General features: G+C 46.0%; 2 protein-coding genes across 2 annotated transcripts in view; both read right to left on the bottom strand.

Annotated features, from left to right (window-relative positions):
* Positions 1-2,458, bottom strand: part of LOC130114653 (membrane-associated guanylate kinase, WW and PDZ domain-containing protein 2-like) — a 77,742-nt gene extending 75,284 nt beyond the window's left edge. Inside the window, exons 1-2 of the mRNA XM_056282514.1 lie at positions 2,359-2,458; positions 1,325-1,510 (exon numbers count right to left, since the gene is read on the bottom strand). Of these exons, the coding sequence (XP_056138489.1) occupies positions 1,325-1,510; positions 2,359-2,458 (286 nt within the window). The remainder of the gene's footprint in view (positions 1-1,324; positions 1,511-2,358) is intronic.
* A 6,722-nt stretch (positions 2,459-9,180) lies between these two features.
* LOC130114654 (membrane-associated guanylate kinase, WW and PDZ domain-containing protein 2-like) overlaps positions 9,181-25,818 on the bottom strand; it is a 40,618-nt gene continuing 23,980 nt past the window's right edge. Inside the window, exon 2 of the mRNA XM_056282515.1 lies at positions 9,181-9,305. Coding sequence (XP_056138490.1) covers positions 9,181-9,305 — 125 coding nt within the window. The remainder of the gene's footprint in view (positions 9,306-25,818) is intronic.

Consider the following 25,818-nt stretch of genomic DNA (forward strand, 5'->3'; position numbering starts at 1 on the left):
TTTTTTTTGGGGGGGGGGGGTCGTGTCCAAAATATCAATCTGTCCCATCCAATATACAGTATAAAATATGCTGAAAATGTTTTCCTTCTATGAACCCTGTCAACGGGTCTGTCTCTTGTTATTTCCTATTTATTTTCAATTTATTTCCATTTGTTAAGGAAAACAAGTGTGCGACGCCCCCCCCAATTGTACACTTGGTTGTGCCCATCTAGCACACACAACTCGGTTTGTCCGATTTAGCATGTTGTTGTTGCTATTAATGTTTTCTAAAAAAGCTCAGAATCAGATCTTCTAACGTTCTAATCCACCTCACGTCGTTCGTTCTGTGCTATGATGACAATCTGAACCAGTGGAGGTGAACAAATGAAGTAACATTACATGTGTGTTGTTCGTCCGTCGCAGCGACGAGGACCATCTAGTCATCCTGTAGGGGCCGAATTCTGTGGGTGCGAAGATGGCTGGTTAGTCCAATCTGCGCCCTGAATGTTCTTTGGCAGTGTGGGCATGGGATAGTGGGAGTAGCTGGAGGGTTGCTGGAACGGTCTTTCCTGGCCTGCCTGCGGCTCTCTGCTGCAGCAGTACTGGCAGCCTCATATGCGTTTGCACCATTTCGGACAGCTGCACGCCACTCTCCTCTGTTCAGAGCTTTCTGTTCCCACGTATCGTAGTTGATGGTGAAGGCCTTTAACGAAACCTTCAAGGTGTCTTTGAAACGCTTGTTTGACCGCCATGGGAGCGTTTGCCTTGCTTGAATTCACCATATAACAGTTTCTTTGGGAGCCGGTGGTCTGGCATGCGAACTACGTGGCCCACCCAACGAAGCTGTGATTGCATGAGGATGGTGTGTATACTCGGTAGTCTTGAGCGACTAAGGACCTCTGTGTCAGGGATCTTGTCATCCCACTTTATGCCAAGAAGTTTTCTGAGGCATGTGGTGTGAAAGTGGTTTAGTGTTTTTGCATGGCGTTTGTAAACTGTCCATGTGTCGCAGCCGTAAAGCAGTGCAGTGAGAAATATGGCCCGATACACTTTAATTTTGGTCTCCTGGGTGATGCCTCTCCTGTTCCACACATTCTTGTGGAGTCTGCCAAAAGCAGTACTTGCTTTAGAAAGCTGTGCGGTTATCTCTTTATCGGTGGTGACATATCTGGAGAGAGCTGCCCAGGTAAGTGAATTTGTCAGCCGCATTTAATCGATGCCCATTTATGGTGATGTTGGGTACATTGTATCGCTTTGCCTGGAGCTGGCTGATGAAGTACTTCAGTCTTTTTTATGTTGATGGTGAGGCCAAAGTTGTTGCAAGCCTCTGGGAACTTATTGATACTTTGTTGCATGTTGGCTTCAGATGTAGCGTTGAGGGCGCAGTCATCGGCAAACAGAAGATCGTTGATGGTTGCTGTTTTAACTAAGGTTTTTGCTTTAAGCCGCTGAAGGTTGAAGAGAGAGCCATCAAAACGGTAATTGACAGCAATGCCAGCGTCCCCCTCCCTGAAGGCATCTGACAGCATGGCTGAGAACATAAGGCTGAACAGGGTTGGGGAAAGGACACAGCCTTGCTTTACTCCGTTAGAGACAGGGAACGGCTCAGATGCAACTCTGTTGTCTTGGACTCTGGCTACCATGCCATCATGTTGTTGTCGTACAATGGTGATGAACTTTTTTGGACATCCGTATTTTGCCATGATTCTCCAAATGCCGTCTCTGTAGACAATATCAAAGGCTTTGGTCAGATTGACAAAAGTGGAGTACAGGTCAACATTTTGTTCCTGGCATTTTTTTTTAAGCTGGCGGGCAGCAAACACCATGTCTATGGTCCCGCATTCTTTCCAGAATCCACATTGACTCAGTTAGAAGTCCTCTCTCGAGGTGTGTGCTGAGGCGATTTAATAAAACTCTTGCAAGCAGCTTGCCTGCAATGGACAGCAGGGAAATTCCATGGTGGTTATCACGATTGGTGATTTCCCTTGCGCTTATAGAGATGGATAATTGAGGCATCTTTAAAGTCCTGAGGTACTGTCTCAGTTTGCCATATGAGATGAAACAACTGCTGAAGTTTCTTAGCAATCACAGGCCCTCCTTCTTTATAAATTTCAGCTTGGATGGAGTCTGAGCCAGGCGCTTTTCCGCTTGACAACTGTGCGATTGCCTTAAGCGTCTCCTCCATTGTTGGAAGGGTGCTCAGCGTCTCATCAGATGGAATTTGGGGTAGTCGATCGATGCCTTCATAGTTGATGGTAGAAGGGCGATTCAAAACATTGCTGAAGTGTTCAGCCCATCTTTCAAGAACCTCCCCTTTATCTGTGATTAGTGTTGTCCCATCTGCGCTTAGGAGCGGGGATTAGCCAGCGATGGTAGGACCGTAGACTTCTTTCAGGCCATTGTAGAAGTTTTTCATGTCATTTCTGTCTGCAAAGCCCTGTATCTCATCAGCTTTGTTGCTCAGCCATGAATCCTGCATTTGGCGTAATTTTCTTTGGATAGAGCTCCGGATGTTCCTAAGTGCATCTGTCTTGGCCGTTGACTGGGGGGTCTTCAATATGAAGTTTGTGGGCACAGCGTTTCTCTTCTTACAGCTGGTTTATCTCGGTGCAGTTTTCATCAAACCAGTCTTTGTGATTCCTTGTGGAGAGGCCTAGACACTCCAAGGCTGTGTTATACACTGTGTCACGAAGTGCGGTCCAAGCAGCCTCCACATTCTGGCTATCCAGCACAGTAACCTCCAGTCGTTCCTCCAGAGTGTCTGTAAAGGACTTCTTGATGTCATTATTCTTTAGATTACTGACATTTAGACGTTTTTGTACTTTCATGCCTTGTGGGCGTCTCTTGGGCTGGATGTTGAGATTGACTTTAGAAACAATGAGGTGGTGATCCGTCCAGCACTCTGCCCCACACATAACCTTTGTAACTCTTATGTCCTGCCGGTCTCTTTTCCTGACAATGACATAGTCAATCAGGTGCCAGTGTTTGGACCTCGGGTGCATCCAGGACGTTCTGTTGCGGATGGGGAGCTGAAATACTGTGTTTGTGATCAGAAGCCCATGTTCTGCGCAGGTCTGAAGAAGTAGCAATCCATTGCTGTTGCAGCTTCCAACTCCGTGCTTTCCGATCACGCCTTCCCAGGAGATGCTGTCTGTGCCAACTCTTGCATTAAAATCACCAAGAATGATGAGTTTTTCAGCGCTGGGAATGTCGGCAATGACAGTATTCATGTCTTCATAAAATTTATCCTTGATCTCATCCGAGTTGGTCATCGTAGGGTGCATAGGTGCTGACAATGGTGACAATTTTCTTTCACTGAGAAAGGGGGAGTCTCAGCATCATTAGGCAATCATTCACACCTTTTGGAGGCGTGACCAGTTTGCTTACGAGAGTTGACTTGACTGCGAAGCCAACTCCAGCTTCATGTTTCTCCTCAGGTCCGCACCCACTCCAGAAGAAAGTGTAGTCTGCGCTTCTTTCACGAATTTCACCCTGTCCTACCAGCCTGGTCTCAGTCAAGGCGGCAATGTCAATGTTGTACCTGTTTAGTTCATTTGCAATAAGTGCTCTGTGTCTCTTGGGTCTTTCTGCATTTTCACTGTCAAGAAGACTGCGAATGTTCCATGTGGCAATTTTCAAAGGTGTTGTTTTTGTCTTTTTTCTGTTGTTTCGACTGCAAAAATAGGGCCCCCTCCGACCGCAGTTTGCCGAATGGGGTGACGTGGAGCAGGCAATTTTTAGGTCACCTTTTCTAGACCCTTCCTCATGCCAGGGAGGTCAGCAGTGTGGTCCTAAAGAGGGCTGCTCAGTTGCTCAGAGGGCTGCCGAACTCCACTTCTGCTCCTTTCAGTGAAGAACGACCATTTGGTCTAAGCCGCCTGTGTGCAGGTTTGTGGCTATGACTGCCAGTGTACCCACACCTGTCGCTTCGTCACGCCCCTACCGCCACAGGACTTTGAGAATAAAAATGGGGTGATGGATGGATGACTGATGACTTGCGCAATGATTTTGTTTAAAGTGGGGAAGAGTTTCGCATCACCAACCCCACTCTCTCGTCGGAGACCACCTTCTACCAGTGGCAAGACTAAGCAAGATGACTGGCAATGGAGACGGATGCAGATTTTTCCTCGGGGTTTCTTCCCAAAGCCTATCCCGGAGACGAGTACACCCGCAAGGCAGCGGAGGTCTTAAATCAGTTTTTTCCTTCTCCTAGATGAATTGCCTGACAAGGCCAACGAGCTTCATCTGCCCGGGTTTGAAATCCGAGTTGTATTAACATTAGTAACATTACATAAAAAGCGGAGAAAGCATGACCGGTGTCGTGCCAGGTTACGTACACCCTGAAAGGAAGTGTACCCCTGGCTGCTCTGAGGGTCATAGCGTCAAAAGTAGAGGTATAACCTGGGTGTGTGTGTGTGTGTGTGTGTTAGCTTAAAAATGTGGGGGTGAAGACACCCATAAAGTGTAGAGAGAGACGTTTCTGTGGGGCTCTGTTAGCAAATGGCTTTTAGATCCTACAATTTGAAACAAACATGCAAGTTAAACATCAGAAGTCTTAAGCGTTTTCTGCTGAATTGAAAGTTACAAGGGTCACAGCAATCTGACCTCGACTTTTGATGCCATCGCCCTTGGGACGGCCCTGTGATGGCGTGGCGGCCTGTCCAGGGTGTCTCCCCGCCAGCCACCCAATGACTGCTGGTATAGGCTCCAGCATCCCCACAACCCTGAGAGCAGGATAAGCGGTTTGGATAATGGATGGATGGATGGACCCTTGGGGTGGCCAGGGGTACATTTCCAATCATAGGGGGTACACTTCTTATCAGAGGGTAACTTCTGATGGCGCTAGCGTCCAAAGCAGGCTTCACACTTGGTACTGCTAGATTTAACAAGAAACGCTGATTGTTTTGGTGTATGTACACTACCGTTCAAAAGTTTGGGATCACCCAAACAATTTTGTGTTTTCCATGAAAAGTCACACTTATTCACCACCATATGTTGTGAAATGAATAGAAAATAGAGTCAAGACATTGACAAGGTTAGAAATAATGATTTGTATTTGAAATAAGATTTTTTTTACATCAAACTTTGCTTTCGTCAAAGAATCCTCCATTTGCAGCAATTACAGCATTGCAGACCTTTGGCATTCTAGCTGTTAATTTGTTGAGGTAATCTGGAGAAATTGCACCCCACGCTTCCAGAAGCAGCTCCCACAAGTTGGATTGGTTGGATGGGCACTTCTTTGAGCAGATTGAGTTTCTGGAGCATCACATTTGTGGGGTCAATTAAACGCTCAAAATGGCCAGAAAAAGAGAACTTTCATCTGAAACTCGACAGTCTATTCTTGTTCTTAGAAATGAAGGCTATTCCATGCGAGAAATTGCTAAGAAATTGAAGATTTCCTACACCGGTGTGTACTACTCCCTTCAGAGGACAGCACAAACAGGCTCTAACCAGAGTAGAAAAAGAAGTGGGAGGCCGCGTTGCACAACTGAGCAAGAAGATAAGTACATTAGAGTCTCTAGTTTGAGAAACAGACGCCTCACAGGTCCCCAACTGGCATCTTCATTAAATAGTACCTGTTAGAGCCTGTTTGTGCTGTCCTCTGAAGGGAGTAGTACACACCGGTGTAGGAAATCTTCAATTTCTTAGCAATTTCTCGCATGGAATAGCCTTCATTTCTAAGAACAAGAATAGACTGTCGAGTTTCAGATGAAAGTTCTCTTTTTCTGGCCATTTTGAGCGTTTAATTGACCCCACAAATGTGATGCTCCAGAAACTCAATCTGCTCAAAGAAGTGCCCATCCAACCAATCCAACTTGTGGGAGCTGCTTCTGGAAGCGTGGGGTGCAATTTCTCCAGATTACCTCAACAAATTAACAGCTAGAATGCCAAAGGTCTGCAATGCTGTAATTGCTGCAAATGGAGGATTCTTTGACGAAAGCAAAGTTTAATGTAAAAAAAATCTTATTTCAAATACAAATCATTATTTCTAACCTTGTCAATGTCTTGACTCTATTTTCTATTCATTTCACAACATATGGTGGTGAATAAGTGTGACTTTTCATGGAAAACACGAAATTGTTTGGGTGATCCCAAACTTTTGAACGGTAGTGTATGATATGTGTATGTTCGATTCGGTAAATGGTGAAAAACAAGCGTGAGTTTTGACCAGGGGCACACTTCTATCATGTGACACTTACCTTGGCAGCACACTTGTGGACACCGGCAGCGACACATACAAGGTTTATTCAGACAGTAAGTAACTAGATACCTAAACAGGTAATGTTAGCTTAGTAGATATGGCAACAGCTATATCTTTCAGGGATGAGGATGTGCACATTATTGATAGGGAGGAACTCTGGTTTGAACAGGGAGTCAGAGGCCATCTATGTTAAGAAGGAACAACCATCCCTAAACGGGGGGGGGGGGGTACATCTGTCACCATCTTAAAATGCTGTGATTGCAACTATTCCCCAATCCTCTGTGAATAGTACACATGGCCACTGAAACTCTAGTTAATGGTCACACCATATTTGCATATGAAACTGATTGTTGGTTTCAGTCGTTATGCCACTGTATTGTTTATAAGGGTGGGGTACCTGCAGTCACTGTATTGTTTATAAGGGTGGGGTACCTGCAGCCACGTTATTGTTTATAAGGGTGGGGACACCTGCAGTCACTGTATTGTTTATAAGGGTGGGGATACCTGCAGCCACGTTATTGTTTATAAGGGTGGGGTACCTGCAGTCAGTTGGGACTGAAGAGGTCACTTAGATGATGTTGAAACATTTCTCCTACTAAACGTTGTGTCCAGAGGACCTGATTCACCTTCCTGTGAGACAATAGCTAACATTTCAGGTAACTCTTACTACTACTACTGCTAGCTTACTAGTATAAACTGTTCTGTAAACACTTACTATATAGCTAGCTAACCAGCATGATACCATTAAAGCAAACAAAACTAGCAACACAAGCAGAATATTCAGTGTATCAAATTAAAATGACCATCGAGGTCAGTCAGTGTTCCTCTGGTACAGTATGGTATGTGGTCACAGTGCAGGCAGCACAGAGCCAGGCAGAGGGAGGGGCTAAACGCAGTGGCCAGACAGGGCCATGCTCTGGAGATACAGACGATGAGGTGAAAAATTGGAATGTGAGACTAAACAGCGTGATAACATTAGTTTTAACCTAGGTCTACATGTCAGCAGTAACGAAACTAGTAATAAAAGCAGAATATTCAAATTAAAACGATCATCAAAGTCAGTCTTTGTTGCTCTGCTAAAATAATGACATCTGGTCACAATGCAAGTCCTCAAAACTATGTGCTAAATGTGTAATTTTTCATACGATAAATATCATAGAATTGTGGGGAATCCACTTCAAAAAAAAAAGTTCTATACCATGTCTGTATCGTGGTTCGGCCCTTGATTCTGACAGTACTTCATGTTACAGAACTGGTGAGGTTCAGGTGGATGGCAGGCAGGTTGAGGAAGAGAGAAAATTGTATCCTTAGATCAGGCTACTTCACCTATCCTGACAATTCTTCTATATCACTAGTTCCATTTTAAAGAGCTGATGACAGTAGGGAAAGACCAATGACTGTCCAACACTAGGCTTCTTCAAGGATTTTCTGCTTGCAACCATCTGAACCAATCTGAACAGATCCACGCTGTAAAAAAAAAATGATGTGACCTGATCCACATGGATCAGATGGATAAAACGACGACTTATTAATGGAGAAAAATGGCAGATTTAAGCTTTATGGGTTTGCAATGTTATGCATATTATTGTTATATTCACCGTGTCCCTGAGCAAGACCCTGAACTCCTCAATGCTCCCAATGAGCAATTGTTATTTGCATACCTTGCATAGTTTACATGCCATCAGTGTGTGTGTGTGTGTGTGTGTGTGTGTGTGTGTGTGTGTGTGAATTAATTGTAAAACACTTTGAGTGGCTGTTACAGCAAGAAAAGCGCTATATAAAATGCAACTTGGTTGACTCACTGACTGATCATAGATGGCTACTGAACTGGAGGCATGCAACATGTTGCACTGAGACAATGTCCCTCTGTAAGAGCTTTGGTGAGAGCAATGAGCATCACAGTACCAACAACCGACCACTTCATAGTCCATACATGCTAGTTGAAAGGAGTGAAGTGTGTAGTGCACTGAGCCAACGATTAGAGCTGCCTGCGTCTCTAGAGAAGCTGATTCACTGGTCGTTCTGGGTATTGACAGCCGACAGAGCTGCTGGGGACAGCACCCCTTCAATGTCAATCACAGCAATGACAATGTCCCCCTACAGGGAAGCAGGCAGACACGGTGAGAACATCAGCACAGAGCATCCTCATGTGCTAAATAGCCGACATGCATCACCACTGTACATTTACCTCCAAATGCATGCAACACATCTGTTTACACACACACACACACACACACGTAACACTCGTGTAATATAGCCAATATCCATGTCCAATCGAAAGAAATATCTTAGATTCTCACACACCTTTCCTAACAACCTAATGCTCAGTAAACACACATTTATGGAAGAGAGGAATTTTGTCTCACAATGTTTCAGTATGTGTCACCGCCATCTTTTTTTATGTGGTGAACACATCTAATATGATGCATGTTGTTATCTGTATAGACCGGTGTATATCCCTGTGTGTGTGTGTTCATGTGAGTGTTGTGTGCGCTGAAGGGGGCAGGGCGTCACGGCAACACAGGCCTGGAGACAAGAGGGTGGTTGCCGTGGAAACCTCAGTCTGATGAGAGCTCGACGGCCAGACAATTGAGAGAGAGAGAGAGAGAGAGAGAGAGAGAGAGAGAGAGAGAGAGAGAGAGAGAGAAGCTGGAAAGAGATTGCTTTGAAGGAGCACCAGGGCCATATTCTATGGGTTAAAGGAAAAGAGTACAAGATGACTGAGGGAAGTCGAGTCAAAGGAAGGCAACAAGAGGGGAAAAATTACCAAAAAAAGAAAAAAAAAACACCTATAGAAAAAGATAAAATGGCAGAGACAGACAAGTGTAATGAGGGCCAGACACACAGCAGGGCACAGCGTGAGAGGTCGGCAGTCTTGAAGTCTGCAGTCTGCAGCAGGATACAGGCATGACAGAGGTGTGTGATGATGATGACAGGAGTTGAAATAACAGCCAAACCCTCTGTCTCTGGCCTGGAGAGCTCTCCAAGAGGAGAGGGGTCTACTCACAGGGTACGGTGCGGAGGTAGAGGTTGTCTCTGATGATCTGCTGGTGGTCGTGGTCCACTGAGCCTTTGGAGAAGCGCAGGTTGAGGTAGTGGCGCAAATCCTTATCAACCACCCCCCCTAAATACACACACACACACACACAAAGGAAGAGGAGAAATTAAAAAAACAATTTCATTTAACAACCTTTTTTGGGGGGAATTTTGCCCCCTTTTTTCTCCCCAGTTGTATCCAGCCAATTACCCCACTCTTCTGAGCCATCCCGGTCTCCTGCAGACTACCACATGCCTCCTCCCATACATGTGGAGTCACCAGCCAGTTCTTTTCACCTGACAGTGAGGAGTTTCACCAGGGGGACGTAGCACATGGGAGGATCATGCTATTCCCCCACAGTTCCCCCTCCCCCAGGTGCCCCGACCGACCAGAGGGGGCGCTAGTGCAGCGACCAGGACACACCCACATCTAGCTTCCTACACGCAGACACGGCCACTTGTGTCTGTACGGACACCCAACCAAAACGGAGGTAAGACGGGGATTCGAACTGGCGATCCCCATGTTGGTAGGCAACAGAATAGACCGCCACGCCACCCGGATGCCCCACAACCTCTTTTCATATATATTCAACTAGTGTCATACGGCATTTCTATCATTTCCATACATCACTGACTCCCAATCTTAAATAGAGCAAGGTTCTTGTGAAAATGCGCACACACACACACACACACACACACACACACACACACACACACACACACACACACACACACACACACACACAAATTATGGCAGCTGTGAACACCAGTGGTCCCCTCGGGGTTTAATGTGCAGTGTCAGCACATTAGGTGTTGAGAGTGACAAATGCCTACAGAGGACAGAGGTTCCTCATCTGTCTCTAGCTACACCATTATACTACTACAACTATACCATTACACTACTACATCATTATACTACTAGAACTATACCATTATACTACTAGAACTATACCATTATACTACTACTACACCATTATACTACTACACCATTATACTACTACAACTATACCATTTTACTACTACACCATTATACTACTACAACTATACCATTACACTACTACATCATTATACTACTAGAACTATACCATTATACTACTACTACACCATTATACTACTACAACTATACCATTTTACTACTACACCATTATACTACCACAACTATACCATTACACTACTAGAACTATACCATTATACTACTACACCATTATACTACCACAACTATACCATTATACTACTACAACTATACCATTATACTACTACAACTATACCATTATACTACTAAACCATTATACTACCACAACTATACCATTATACTACTACACCATTATACTACAACTATACCATTATACTACTACTACACCATTATACTACTCCAACTATAGCATTATACTACTACACCATTATACTACTACAACTATACCTTTATACTACTACACCATTATACTACTACAACTATACCATTATACTACTACACCATTATACTACTACAGCTATACCATTACACTACTAGAACTATACCATTATACTACTACAACTATACCATTATACTACTACACCATTATACTACTACAACTACACCATTATACTACAACTATACCATTATACTACTACACCATTATACTACTACAACTATACCATTATACTATTACTACAGCTATACCATTATACTACTACTACAACTGTCAACCTACTCACTGCTTTTCTCCACTTAAAAAAAAGTTCTCCACCTACAACACGATGAAGAAAAGACAAATATATACCATGAAATAAAATACTGAGTCTATAGGAGAACCCGCCAGTATAATTGGGTTACTCACACATGATAAAGTCCACGAGTAGCTTCCCCTCCTTTTTGTCTCCCAGCAGAGAAGCTCAGGAGGATCACAGAGGAGGAGAACTTGTTCTCCACACGTTTTGTATGCAAGACGACCACGTTCAACAGCAGGGGGGAATGTGATTACATGCTCCGCACTGACAAATGAAAAAAACACGACTTTTTCCAATCATGCAGACTCCAGCTACCTCATGGCAATTTGACATGACAATGTTCTGCCCACCCATTGAAATTAATGTACTGCCTACTCCCCAAGGGGGGTGCAGGCTACTGTTTGAGTAGAAATTCTCAACGCAAGCATTCGCAACACACGGGGGGGGGCATTCTATGCCGACAGACCGACCAACATGCACAGGACAAATGCAGCGGACACAGGTGACATCCCTGCCATGACTCTATTACGCTCTGTCTTAAGGAAGAAGGTCTTACATAAAACTGACACCATTTTAGCTAAGCAGTGGAGCACTGTGTGAATTCCATCGCAGACCGCACGGCCAGGCTGGCTGAGGAGAGCAGTCTTAAGACAAAGAGACAGGAAAAAGCCTATCTGACAATATTAGGACTGTCGCAGTGATCCAGTCACCACAGAGGAGAAATACATGTCACGAAGCCGCACGATCGCATACACACATCCCATCCATACACACAAAAACAAACAATCTCACACACTCACACACACACTCACACTGACACGAACACCAGCACACACATGCACATGCACACACACATGCACGCACACACACGTTCACAGGCCAAGCAAAAGAAAGGCTGTGCAGGTCAAGCACCTCAACAGTAGCTGGGCCAGATGCTGATATGAGATCTTCCTCCACAGGTTTAAATCCACACACAGCCTGTCCTCCCAGGCGTCCTCTAGCTGCGTAACCAACCACCGCGCATCTTCTGCTGGCTCGGCCAGCCTCCACGTCCCCTTACCTCTGGTTCTCAAACGCTCCTTCAAGTACACAGCCCCCAACAGCAGCACAGGTTATCCCAGAGAAGATGACGGGGTTGGGGGAAGGGTAGGAGACAGAGAAAGAAACAGAGAGATGGAGAGACGACGACCGTGGGGAGACAACAGAGGGGAAAAAAAGAGATGTGCCAGTGGGGAACTGGGCTCCAACCAACCTGCCAGCTGATTGGTCAGAGAACTTCCACAGTCAACAGCGACACCAATCTGCTGCTGCCTGTACTACACTGGAGTGCCTCGGTATTTTTGCTGCTACTGAGCGTGCATGTTTAAGTATGTGTGCGCATGCATGAGTACGCGTGCACGTGTGTATACAGCATGCAAGAGAGACATTGAGAGAGTGATAGACATAAAGGGAAAGAAATAAAGAGGTTACGTGTGTGTATGTCAGAGCTGACTTTTCTAAAGTTATAATGTTATAAAGAAAGAAAACCGTTTGCCACTTCTTTTAAGGGCTGAAGGTTAGGGTTTAGGGTTAGGCTCAGATTTAGATTAGGCCATTACCATTATGGTTAGGTACGTGTGTGTATGTGTGTGTTAATTAGTTCATACGAGTTTGCATTTGTGTCGTGAGTGTAGATCAGTGGTAAACCAGTGTGTGTTGTTGTGTGTACATTATGTGTTTGCCATGTTCCATGACTCTCCTAAAAAGACATCCTCCTACCAGCTGCTCTCTCTGCTTAACCACACACACACACACACACACACACACACACACACATGCACGGATGGTGATGCGCTCCCTCCCAGCTGCAGACGCCAGTCTGATCGGACCACCAGGAAAACCCAGCGGCACACGCTCATCACGTGGTCACCCAGTCCGGGACTGAGAAGGAAGAGTGGGCACAGCTGCACGGTCTCCAGATCTACTTAAAGGAAGGTCAAAGGGTCGTCGCCAAAGTAAGCAAATAGTAAAGACAAAGAAGTGAAACCACAGGGTCGTTTACACGGCAACGTTTTCAGCATAAAACGGTAACGTGCTGTTGCGTCGTGGCCGTCCCTTCACACGACAGCGGCGTTGTGGGGGCTCGAAAACGCAAACTTTTGAAACCGGGTTCCAGAGGGGAACCTTTTGAAAACGCGACTCCAGCGTCGCCGTGTAAACCAGCAAAACCGGTTCCTGCGAAAAGGGTGACGTCGCGGCTTTACTTCGCACATGCGTATTACGTTTTCAGTCAAATAAGCATGCGCGAGTAAAAAGAGCGCTAATAATGGCGGGTTAGCGAGCTGTTTGCGCGGTTCTCTCTGCTGAGTTTATTAACGCTCCTCCGGCAAAGCGTAGACCTGCTGCTCCGCTACCGGGACCAGCGGAGACGCTTCTTTACATGCGCCCAACTCCCGGTCCACCTACACGCAGACGGAGAATGATCTGTTTCCCATCGTACACCCGCCATCGTCTGTTTGTTTACTCACCGCTCTGAGAAGAAAGCATTTGTGCGCAGGCGCCTGGTGTTATCGGGGTCCCCGGAAAGGCTCTCTAATACAAAGTTTCACCGCCACCTACTGGCCTGGCATGCACACTACAGCGTTTTCAGTCTTTTTTTGCGGATCCGTGAGCATGCGGATCGTATTCAAAACGATATCGTCTGAACGTGGAGCTTTGTTAAAACGCAAAGGAAAAACTTTTCTGCTTTTAGCAGAAACCGTTGTCATGTAAACGTAGCATAACTTAGTTGTTGCATGCTGACACACACTGAGCAGTGGGGCTGACAGTGCCCCTTGACCTTCCCACCGCCATCCCCACACCCCAAGGACACGGATTTTACTCCCTCATTTAACCGACAGAAACTGGAGACTTTTTTTGCTGCTTCGAGTTATAAGCATGGAACAAGATAAGCATTGATCACACAGTTGAAGAAGCAATAACGAACAAAAATGGCAATGAAATAGAAAACGCGCACCTTTTTTTTTTTTGCTCCACCCCCCCCCCCTTTTCCCCCCAATTGTATCCGGGCAATTGCCCCACTCTTCCGAGCCGTCCCGGTCTCTGCTCCACCCCCTCTGCTGATCCGGGGAGGGCTGCAGACTACCACATGCCTCCTCCCATACATGTGGAGTCACCAGCCACTTCTTTTCACCTGACAGTGAGGAGTTTCACCAGGGGGGCGTAGCGCGCGGTAGGATCACGCTATTCCCCCTATAGGTAGACGACCGGTATACCCTAGACCAGGGGTGGCTGACCATGTGCCATGGAGAGCCATGTGAGTGCAGGTTTTCATTCCAGCCGGACTCCACACCAGGTGATTTCACTGATGAGCAACCCTTCAAGCAAAGAGGAAGGATGCATGAGTGAAATCACCTGGTGTGGAGTCGGGTTGGAATGAAAACCTGCACTCACATGGCTCTCCATGGCACATGGTCAGCCACCGATGCCCTACATGATCCGTATACCCTTAGGGTTAGGGTCTCAGTCCTATTGTGTCTTCACGTTACTAAGTATTACACGATTATTATTATTAGTATTATGCTATTAATGTACCGTTGGCTACGACTACTACCACCACCACTTTGCTGCCAACGTGACAGTTTAAACACAGGCAACAACCGTTCAAAGTAGGCTGGGAGGACCCTTTGACCGACTGACCAATAGAATTGCTTCGTAACAACTTCCGAGGTATACGGATATAGGGTAGACCGGTCGTCTACCTACCCCCCCCCCCCCCAACCAACCAACCAGCCAACAGGCGCCCCGACCGATCAGAGGAGGCGCTAGTGCAGTGATCAGGACACATACCCACATCCGGCTTCCCACGCCTGACCAAGCCGGAGGTAACACGGGGATTCGAACTGGCAATCCCCGTGTTGGTAGGCAATGGAATAGACTTCCATGCCACCCAGCCGCCCCCGAAAAACGCTCTTTCAACCTGTCATACAGAGACCACTTGTTCTTAAATATTTGTTTAGTGACCGTATTGTGTCTGCCTGGCTACCTGGGTGCCCTGAGAAACAGGGAACACGCTGAAAGAAGAAGAAGAAGAAGAAGAAGATGACGATGATGATGATGATGATGATGATGATGATGATGATGATGATTGTGTGTCCGCCTGGCTAGGCAGGGCCCCGGAGCGTACAGGATCTGCCTTTTGCTGAGTGACTTCCACAGCAGAGCGAGACACTCTGCCAACTCGCATTCTTCTTTAACACCATATGTTACTGAATATTCAGGAACAGAATATAATACAAAACACACATGACAGCAAAGATAGATACGAGCAGATCACAGACCCTAAGGGATGAAAAAACCCACAAAAAGAGACAGCATGGCATGTAGACATACACGTTATACTCAAGACATTGTACAGACAGTATGCAGCTAATCCAAAACAGTAAAATACCCCAGAGAGAACATCAGACATTCACGGGGGCACTGGAAGGATGCCAGGTCACAGCGCAATGCCCCCTGCTTACTAGCAAGCAAGCAAAACTTTCTTTACACAGCACATTTCGAGCGTGGGCGGCCAAGGAAGTTACAGCCACTTGGTTACAGCCAAAACTATGTGGGCAGTGTATAAAATAAAAACATTACACACAATTAAACAACTAAAAACTACTACTACTACTACTACTACTACTACTACTACTTTCGGCTGCTCCCGTTAGGGGGCGCCACAGCGGATCATCTGTTTCCATCTCTTCCTGTCTTCTGCATCTTCCTCTGTCACACCAGCCACCTGCATGTCCTCCCTCACCACCTCCATAAACCTCCTCTTTGGCCTTCCTCTTCTCCTCTTCCCTGGCAGCTCCATATTCAGCATCCTTCTCCCAGTATACCCAGCATCTCTCCTCCACACATGTCCAAACCATCTCAATCTTGCCTCTCTTGCTTTGTCACCAAACCGTCCAACCTGAGCTGTCCCTCTAATATAATAGTTCCTAATCCTGTCCTTCTTCATCACTCCCAATGAAAATCTTATCATCTTCAACTCTGCCACCTCCAGCTCCTCCTCCTGTCTTTTCATCAGTGCCACTGTCTCCAAACCATATAACATAGCTGGTCTCACAACCTTCTTGTAAACCTTCCCTTTAACTCTTGTTGGTACCCTTCTGTCACACATCACTCCTGACACTCTTCTCCACCCACTCCACCCTGCCTGCACTCTCTTCTTCACCTCTTGTCCTCACTTCCCATTTCTTTGGACAGTTGACCCCAAATGACAAAGATCATTGACCTTTGTCACCTCTACTCCTTGCATCCTCACCATTCCGCCATCCTCCCTCTCATTCATGCATATGTATTCTGTCTTGCTCCTACTGACTTTCATTTGCATCTGTGGTGCTCTTTCGTGGTATGAAACCATACTGCTGCTGCTGATCATCACCTCTCCTCTTAACCTAGCTTCTATTACTCTTTCCCATATCTTCATGCTGTGGCTGATCAACTTTATACCTCTGTAGTTGCTACAGTTCTGCACATCGCCCTTGTTCTTGAAAATCGGTACCAGTGTGCTTCTTCTCCACTCCTCAGGCATCCTCTCACTTTCCAGGATTGTGTTAAACAATCTAGTTAAAAACCACACTGCCATCTCTCCTAAACACCTCCATGCCTCCATAGGTATGTCATCAGGACCAACTGCCTTTCCACTCCTCATCCTCTTCATAGCTGCCCTCACTTCCTCCTTGCTAATCCACCGCACCTCCTGATTCACTATCCCCACATCATCCAACCTTCTCTATCTCATTTTCTTCATTCATCAGCCCCTCAAAGTACTCCTTCCACCTTCTCAGCACACTCTCATCACTAGTCAGCACATTTCCATCTCTATCCTTGATCGTCCTAACCTGCTGCACATCCTTTGCAGCTTGATCCCTCTGTCTAGCCAATCGGTACAAGTCCTTTTCTCCTTCCTCAGTGTCCAACCTGTCATACAACTCACCATACGCCTTTTCCTTTGCCTTCACAAACTCTTCACTTTACGCTGCATCTCCTTGCACGCCTGTCTACATTCTTCATCTCTCTGACTATCCCACATTTTCTTTGCCCTCCTCCTCTGTATACTTTGCTGTACTTCCTCATTCCACCACCAAGTCTCCTCATCTTCCTTCCTCTGTCCAGATGACATACCAAGTAATAATAATAATAATAAATCAATCTTATATAGACCTTTTCAAGTACTCAAAGTCGCTTTACAATAAATGGAGTGAAACAAGATGACAGATGAACATAACACAGACATACAGGGATGGATGAGAAGGGGGGCTACGAGAGGGAGAAGCGGCAGCCACAGACGACGCCAGCAGTACTCTCCCACTTGGACAGATATAAAGAGAAAGAAAAACAAACATCGTAAATCACATAAATCACAGATGCAGGTCAAGCGCTCAGTCCCCAGCCTGCCCCAGACCAGGGGTGTATGAGCAGACGGCGGGGCACGAGAAGGCAATGGAGAAAAGGTGTACCTTGAGACGGGATTGGAGAGTGGGAGAGACTCTGAGTCTCTAATGATTTGGGAAAGTGAGTTCCAGAGCCTGGGAGCTCTTCTGGAGAAGGCTCGGTCACCAAAGCCGCAGAGGTTGGACCTGGGGGTAGAGAGAAGGGAGGCTGAAGTGGATCTGGGGGACCGAGAGGGCTGGTAGGGGGAGAGGAGATCGGTGAGGTATGGGGGAGCCAGTTTGTGAAGGGCTTTATAAGTAAGAACCAGGAGTTTGTAATTGATCCAGTGGGAGATGGGTAGCCAGTGGAGGTCTTTTAGGGCTGGGGTAATGTGGTGCCAGGATTTGGTGAAAGTTAAAAGTTGGGCAGATGCATTCTGGACCAATTGGAGTGTCTTGATAGAGCTAGCGCTGATGCCATAGAGGAGTGAGTTGCAGTAATCAAGGCGGGAGGAGATGAAGGCATGGATCAGTATCTCAGCAGCAGGGCGTGTGAGAGAGGATCTTGTTTTTCAATATTGCGAAGGTGGTAGAAGGAGGATTTGACCAATTGGCGGATATGTGGCTCAAGGGAGAGGGTGGGATCAAGCCTGGCTCTACTAGCAGATCTTCTAACTCCCTTTCATTGACAACCTCTCTGATTTGTGGACCAACAAAATGCCTTCCTTAATGCTGGCATCAGTTATTCTTGGAAACATCTGTCTCAGACGGAGACAGATGTCCATCACCTTCTTTGTTCATTGCTTCACAACATGTTTCATCAATCTGAGTTTTATATGAAGAGGAGGCAGAATATCTTTGTTGGGTCGACAAGTGGTTTATGCGCCACTTTTCTGCCCTGGACCAAAATACTTACGGAGCGGCCGGTTCTTTTTAATGTAACGTGAATGTGTAGCACGGCTATCCCATTCACACAGGAAACAACAGTACTTCGTATATCCGAGCAGCATTCCTAGTAGCAGTGCCAATACTTTTAGATCACCACACGTTCCAGTCGTAATTGTTGTACTGTATGCATTTCAACAACAGTTCCATGTTATTGTAGGTTTCTTTCATGTGTACTGCATAGCCAGTGGGTACTGAAGGGGGACATTGCCATTGTGTAACAGGACAGCTTTCAGGCGTAACTTTGACAAATCTATAAAAAGACACCATTGTTATGGCCGGACTCGATGAAGCAGCAATATTGGCAACGCTGTCTTTGGGAGGGGGGCGGAGTCGGCTTGTGTTCGTCACGAGTGCGTCTCTGGGTGTGTCGGAAAAAGCAGTGGTTCGGCCTGGAGTCGCCTTGTCACGAAAGTGGCGAGGCGTCTCCATCGAGACTGCCGGCCGGAGAGATGCAGTTGGCGAACGCATGCAGTACGAGGGTGGGTGTTTGAATTAAAATAGGGATTGATTGGCCACTAAATTGGGAGAAAAAGGGAAAAATCAGAAATAATTTTTTTTTAAAAAGACACCATTGCTGTGGGTCACGCACACAACCCAAAGCCATGAACAATCCATCAATGTCAGTGCAGAAACAGAGGATGTCAACCTGCGTAAAGAAGTTTGTCAAATGTTCTTGGCGGTTCCAAAAGATAGAAATTTCTGTTCCTGGTGACACCAAACCCCATCCTTGCAATCGTGAACCAAGTAGTTCTGCTTTAGCTTTTGACGAATCTAAGTCCCTGACCAGGTCATTTAATCCTGGCTGTTATCAGATGAGGATAACCAGGCATAAAGGGTTCAACATCTGGACCAGTGTTGTTTTCCGCATCTGGTTCATGAGTTGTGGCATCTTCATCTGCCTCATCTAGGGTCCATGTCTCTGGTGGCTTTGGTACTGGCAAACTGTCATCATGTGACCCTGGTCTCATGGCTGAAGGCTGATTGGGGTATTCAATAGATTTCTTATTTTTAGTAGAGAACCCAGATATAATGGTCAGACAGAAGTAACAGTCCGTCACATGATCCTTCTGTTCTCGCCATATCATTGGGACTGCAAATGGCATTGACTTCCAAGGACCTCTGAGCCAAGCTCTCAGGTTGACTGCACATGTTGCACAACAAATGTGAGGAGCCCAGGGTTTCTCTTGGTCACCAATTTTACATCAGAAGTAGAGCTCATAGGCTTTCTTAATAAGTGCAGTCATGGTGCGTGTTTGAGCCTTAAGCGTATCCTCACCACAAATGTAACAGGAGGTACTGCAGCTGCTGCAACACTGACGAGACATTTTTGCTGTATTAAATCTTCCTGAAGACAAGAAATCCTATTGTTAAGTATACTCACTATGCTATTGCCTGAAGAATATGTGCATCAACATGCATCCAAACAGCATCTGTACATGTGAGCAGCTTTTATAGCCTGTCTGCCAGCATCTAACCTGACTAAACATCAGGCATGCCTAAGACAACATGTGCATAGCACCTACACTGAGTGCATTCCCAGGCAGGCTTGGACTGACCAACACAGCTTGCTTTGTGGGCAACATACAAGTAGACTTAGAATATGATGGGAAATCACAAAAATAGGTCATATCTACAAAACGGTATGTCATAGGAAAATTTCAAGGTGATTTATGTGATAAGCAACCCAAAATCCATAATATATACCCAAAAGTGTTCAGGAAGCAAAACCTTAGTTGTCCAGTATTTCCAGTGTCATACTCAACTCTTTCTAATACCCTCTTCACTTCCAACACACCCTTGACATACTCATCCTTCAGAATTACCCCTACCCCCCCCCCATCCACACCCTGGTAGAAGAGTTTGAACCCACCTCTGATGCTCCTGGCCTTACTCCCCTTCCACCTGGTCTCTTGCACACACACTATATCTACCTTTCTTCTCTCCATCATATCAACCAGCCCTCTCCCTTTACCAGTCATCAGTCATAGTGCCAACAATCAAAGTTCTGACTCTCATCTCCACACTCCTACCCTTCCTCCTCTCCCACTGCCTCTGTACATGCCTTCCCCCTCTTCTCACATAAAACAACACCTGTGTGTAAGTAAAATAAAATAATACAATCTACTACTACTTTCGGCTGCTCCCATTAGGGGTCGCCACAGCGGATCATTCGTTTCCATCTCTTTCTGTCCTCAGCATCTTCCTCTGTCACACCAGCCACCTGCATGTCCTCCCTCACCACATCCATAAACCTCCTCTTTGGCCGTCCTCTTTTCCTCTTCCTTGGCAGCTCCATATTCAGCATCCTTCTCCCAGTATACCCAGCATCTCTCCTCCACACATGTCCAAGCCATCTCAATCTTGCCTCCCTTGCTTTGTCTCCAAACCGTCCAACTTGAGCAGTCCCTCTAATATAATCATTCCTAATTCTGTCCTTCTTCATCACTCCCAATAAAAATCTTAGCATCTTCAACTCTGCCACCTCCAGCTCCGCCTCAGTGCCACTGTCTCCAAACCATATAACATAGCTGGTCTCACTACCATCTTGTAAACCTTCCCTTTAACTCTTGCTGGTACCCTTCTGTCGCAAATCACTCCTGACACTCTTCTCCACCCTGCCTGCACTCTCTTCTTCACCTTTCTTCTGCACTCCCCATTACTTTGGACAGTTGACCCAAAGTATTTAAACTCATACGCCTTCGTCACCTCCACTCCTTGCATCCTCACCATTCCGCCGTCCTCCCTCTTATTCATGCATAGGTTGTCTTGCTCCTACTGACTTTCATTGCTCTTCTTTCCAGTGCATACCTCCACCTCTCCAGGCTCTCCCCAACCTGCACCCTACTCTCACTACAGATCACAATGTCATCCACAAACATCATCATCCACAGAGACTCCTGCCTGATCTCGTCTATCAACCTGTCCATCACCATCGCAAACAAGAAAGGGCTCAGAGCCGATCCTTGATGTAATCCCACCTCCACCTTGAGCATTACATTACAGTCATTTAGCTGACGCTTTTATCAAACGGGACTTACAATAAGTGCATTTAACAGGAAATCAGGAGAACTGCTAGTCATCAGAGGTCATAAGTGCAACTTCTCTCTAAACAAGCATCTAAGAGTAAAACCAGTGCTAAAGTAAAAGCGCAAGAAAGATTTTTTTTTTAAATGAGTGAATACAATAAGTGGTAAGAACAAGTAACAGGGTAGTAGTTCTTGAAGAGGTGAGTTTTCAACCTGCGCCGAAAGATGGGCAGCAACTCCACTGTCCTGACATCAGTGGGGAGTTCATTCCACCACTGTGGGGCCAGGAAAGAAAAGAGCCGTGACCGGATCGATTGGCAGCAGGGGCCACTGAGTGACGGGGCAACCAGGCATCCCAAGGCAGTAGAGCGAAGTGGTGGGGCGGGGGTGTAGGGCTTGACCATGGCCTGGAGATAGGAAGTAGTTGTTCCTTTCACTGCCCTGTAGGCCAGCACCAGAGTCTTAAATTGGATGCGAGCAGCTACTGGGAGCCAGTGTAGGGACATGAGAAGGGGAGTTGAACACCAGACGAGCTGCAGCTTTCTGAACAAGCTCCAGAGATCTGATGGCCAATGCCATGTGGGTAGGGGGAGGGGCTGAGGGGGGAGAAGAGAGAGAGAGAGAGTAGGACATGAAATAGTGGTCAGAGAGCTGGAGGGGAGTAACAGAGAGATTGGAAATAGGACAGTATCTAGTATAGATAAGGTCCAGCTGGTTGCCCGCCTTGTGGGTAGGAGGAGAGGGTGAGAGGTGAGGGTCAAAGGAGGAGAGGAAAGAGAGAAGAGGATCTAGCTTGTCAGTGTAGATGTTGAAGTCACCAAGAAGGATAAGTGCAGAGTCATCAACAGGGAAGTGCAAGACAAGTGTGTCAAGCTCCTCCAGAAACTCACCAAGGGGGCCTGGTGGGCGGCACACAACCACAATGGTGAGTTTGACTGGATAAGAGACAGTAACAGCATGAAATTCAAAAGAGGGTGGAGAAAATTGTGGAATGGAAACAAGAGAGTATTTCCATTTCAGGGAGATTAGCAGGCTAGTACCACCACCTCGCCTCCCAGCTCTGGGAGTGTGAGAAAAAGAGTACACATCTGACAGAGCTGCGGGTGTGGTAATGTTTTCTGGCATGATCCAGGTCTGAGGGAGTTGAGGGAGAACAAGGATAAGTAGCCTGAGATAAACTCAGCTTTCGGCACCACAGACTGGCAATTCCAGAGCCTTCCCGTCACCACTTGCTCAACGTGAGTGGAGAGAGTGGGATAGATGAGATTGGTAGGGTCACAGCACCTAGGAGTGACCCAACGTCTATGCCAGCCCCGGGAAGAGGAAAGGACAGGAATGCAAAGGAAACACATAGTCTATACTAGGTACACAAAATACAGACGACTGACCGGATCTAAAAAGAGCAGTCCTTGCTTGACGAAATCTTGGCTTGAAAAAGTCACGCTTGCCTTTGTTCACTCTAGCCTTCATTCAGCCTAGACCTGTTTGCCCTCAGCTTGTTTGCCTGACACTTGGAAGCTAGAACAGTGATTTAAAGAACACTGATTGCTAATTGTCTGCCAGGAGTGCAGGCCACACCCTGGCCACTTAACACCCAATTGGCCAAAGAGGTAAACTGAAACTAGGCCTATTGCCCAGAAACTGGTCACTTATGTAAAACTCTATCAAACCTCACACAAAACTATTAAAACTGCAAACAGCAAGCTACCAAGGAATATATTTATAAGCTAAAAGGATAACTAAGTCAAAACAGCTAGGTAACAAGAAATATTTAAGGCACACTAGGTGAAAAACAGCTACAGCTAGAATAAGACAGCTACAGCTAGAATAAGATCCCACTAGTTCCCACTAGGAACCAGCAGCAGATTTATAGAGAAAAGGACTAATACTCAGGCAGCTGGAATAAGACTAATAGCAACTTGTTAAGCAAGAAAGATGATAGTTACTCTATTTTAGATGAACCAGCAATTCAGAATCTCTCCAGAAGTTAAAATGCACACTGGATTGAAACTGAACCAGGCCAGATTTATAAATCCCTGTGATGTTCTGGTCACACCCTGGCCACTTAACACCCAATTGGCCAAAGAGGTAAACTGAAACTAGGCCTATTGCCCAGAAACTAGTCGCTTATGTAAAACTCTATCAAACCTCACACAAAACACCCACCTTAAACCCATCTGTCATTCCAACCACACACCTCACCATTGTCACACTTCCCTCATACATATCCTGCACCACTCCTACATACTTCTCTGCCACTCCCAACTCCCTCATACAATACCACACCTCCTCTCTCGGCACCCTGTCGTATGCTTTCTCTAAATCCACAAAGACACAATGTAACTCCTTCTGTCCTTCTCTATACTTCTCCATCAACATTATCAAAGCAAACATCACATCTGTGGTGCTCTTTCATGGCATGAAACCATACTGCTGCTCACTGATCACCACCTCTCCTCCTCTTAACCTAGCTTCTATTACTCTTTCCCAAATCTTCATGCTGTGGCTGATCAACTTTATACCTCTGTAGTTGCTACAGTTCTGCACATCGCCCTTGTTATTGAAAATCGGTACCAATATGTTTCTTCTCCACTCCTCAGGCATCCTCTCACTTTCCAAGATTGTGTTAAACAATCTAGTTAAAAACCTCATAGCCTTAATAAAAATAAAATAATACAATAAGATAAAGTAATTAAGACCAGCAAACGACCAATAAAAATAATAAGAACGTGAGTTGAAAACCGTTAAAAAAGGTAGGAATAAAATAAAATAATGATGTGCATATTGTATATATAATGTATGAATTCATTGTGTACATAGTCTATGTAAGTCTATAGTGTTGTCTGGGGTGGGGTTGGGGGGTCCTTGTGTCCCTTCTGTTTAGGCAGAGAGCTAAACCACAAGAATTTTATTGTATTTTAAATACACCGCACAATAAAGTGGAACTTGAACTTGAATAATTAAGACCAGCAAACCAGACTATTGGAAGGTGCAGCTAAAAAGGGATATTCTCGGTTTAGTTTTAAAACACACCTAGCATGATTGGGTAGAGGGTCTCAGCAGCTGGGAGCATATGAGCTAAAAGCAGATTCAGCAGTGTTCGTGCAGAACTGAGGAATAAAAACCAGATGGCCTGTTCCAGATATGACCTGACAGCTCTAGCTGCTTCATAGCTCACAAGCATGTCAGGTAGGTATTGGGGTGCCAGGCCATGTGGGGCCTAAGAAACAAGCGTTAAAATTTTAAAATCAATTCTAAATTTTACTGCAATGACCTCAACATGGGTGTTATGTGGTGGTGTTTCCTGTTTCTAGTTAAAACTCTAGCATGCGGGGGGCATCCAGGTGGCGTGGCGGTCTATTCCGTTGACTACCAACATGAGGATCGCCGGTTCGAATCCCCGTGTTACCTCCGGTTTGGTCAGGCGTCCCTACAGACACAATTGGCCGTGTCTGCGGGTGGGAAGCCGGATGTGAGTATGTGTCCTGGTCGCTGCACTAGCGCCTCCTCTGATCGATCGGGGCGCCTGCTCAGGGGAGAGGGGGAACTGGGGGAATAGCGTGATCCTCCCATGCACTACGTCCCCCTGGTGAAACTCCTGACTGTCAGGTGAAAAGCAGCTGGTGACTCCACATGTATGGGAGGAGGCATGTGGTAGTCTGCAGCCCTCCCTGGATCAGCAGAGGGGGTGGAGCAGAGACCGGGACGGCTCGGAAGAATCCCCCCAAAAAGAACAAGCACACTGCTTTCTGGAGTAGCCACAGTCGATCCAGATGCTTCTTAGGTATTCCTGTGAACAGTTACAGTAGCCTAGCCGACTGGAAATAAAAGCACGGACGAGTTTTTCAGCGTCCTCCTGGGATAAGAAGCTCCTTACCTTCGCACTAATTCTTAAATGATAAAATGCGGTTTTAATTATTTATGCTGCTAATGTGGCTCTGGAAAGTGAGGTCAGTATCCAGGATGACACCAAGGTCTCTGACCTGTGTGACACTTTCCAGACACAGTTATGATGATGCAAAAGAGATTTCCTGTCTGTTAGCCTTTGCCCTGATAACCAGGATTTCCATCTTTTCACTGTTTAACTGTAAAGACTAGCCATCCCGTTATCAACATCCTCGATACGTTCTGATTGTGTGTCAATAGGCCTCAGGTTATCAGGGTGCAGGGTTGCTGATATGTTGTAGTTATGCTAGGTGCTAGGTCTGCTGTGCAGTTTGGGAGGTAGTGTATAAAAGGTGTCCACGGCTTCCCAAAAGCCCTCTCATTACCCTTCAAGACTGAGCTCGAGCGCGCCGTCAGCAAAACTTTAAAGATTTCTCCATACCACCGGTTAACAGCAGCAGGCCTGGGCTTAAGCCAATGAAATAAAATGCATCCGCTTGCTAGAGAGAGACGCTTGTCCAAAAGTTTTTGCTGGACACTTGTCAAAGAGAGCTTTTGCCTGGGAGATTCGCTGAAACAAGACAGGACTAATTTGTAGTTCCTTATCAAAATGGAGCCAAGTTGCTGTGAG

This window comes from Lampris incognitus, chromosome 6 (genome assembly GCF_029633865.1).
Source record: "Lampris incognitus isolate fLamInc1 chromosome 6, fLamInc1.hap2, whole genome shotgun sequence".
Lineage (NCBI taxonomy): Eukaryota > Metazoa > Chordata > Actinopteri > Lampriformes > Lampridae > Lampris > Lampris incognitus.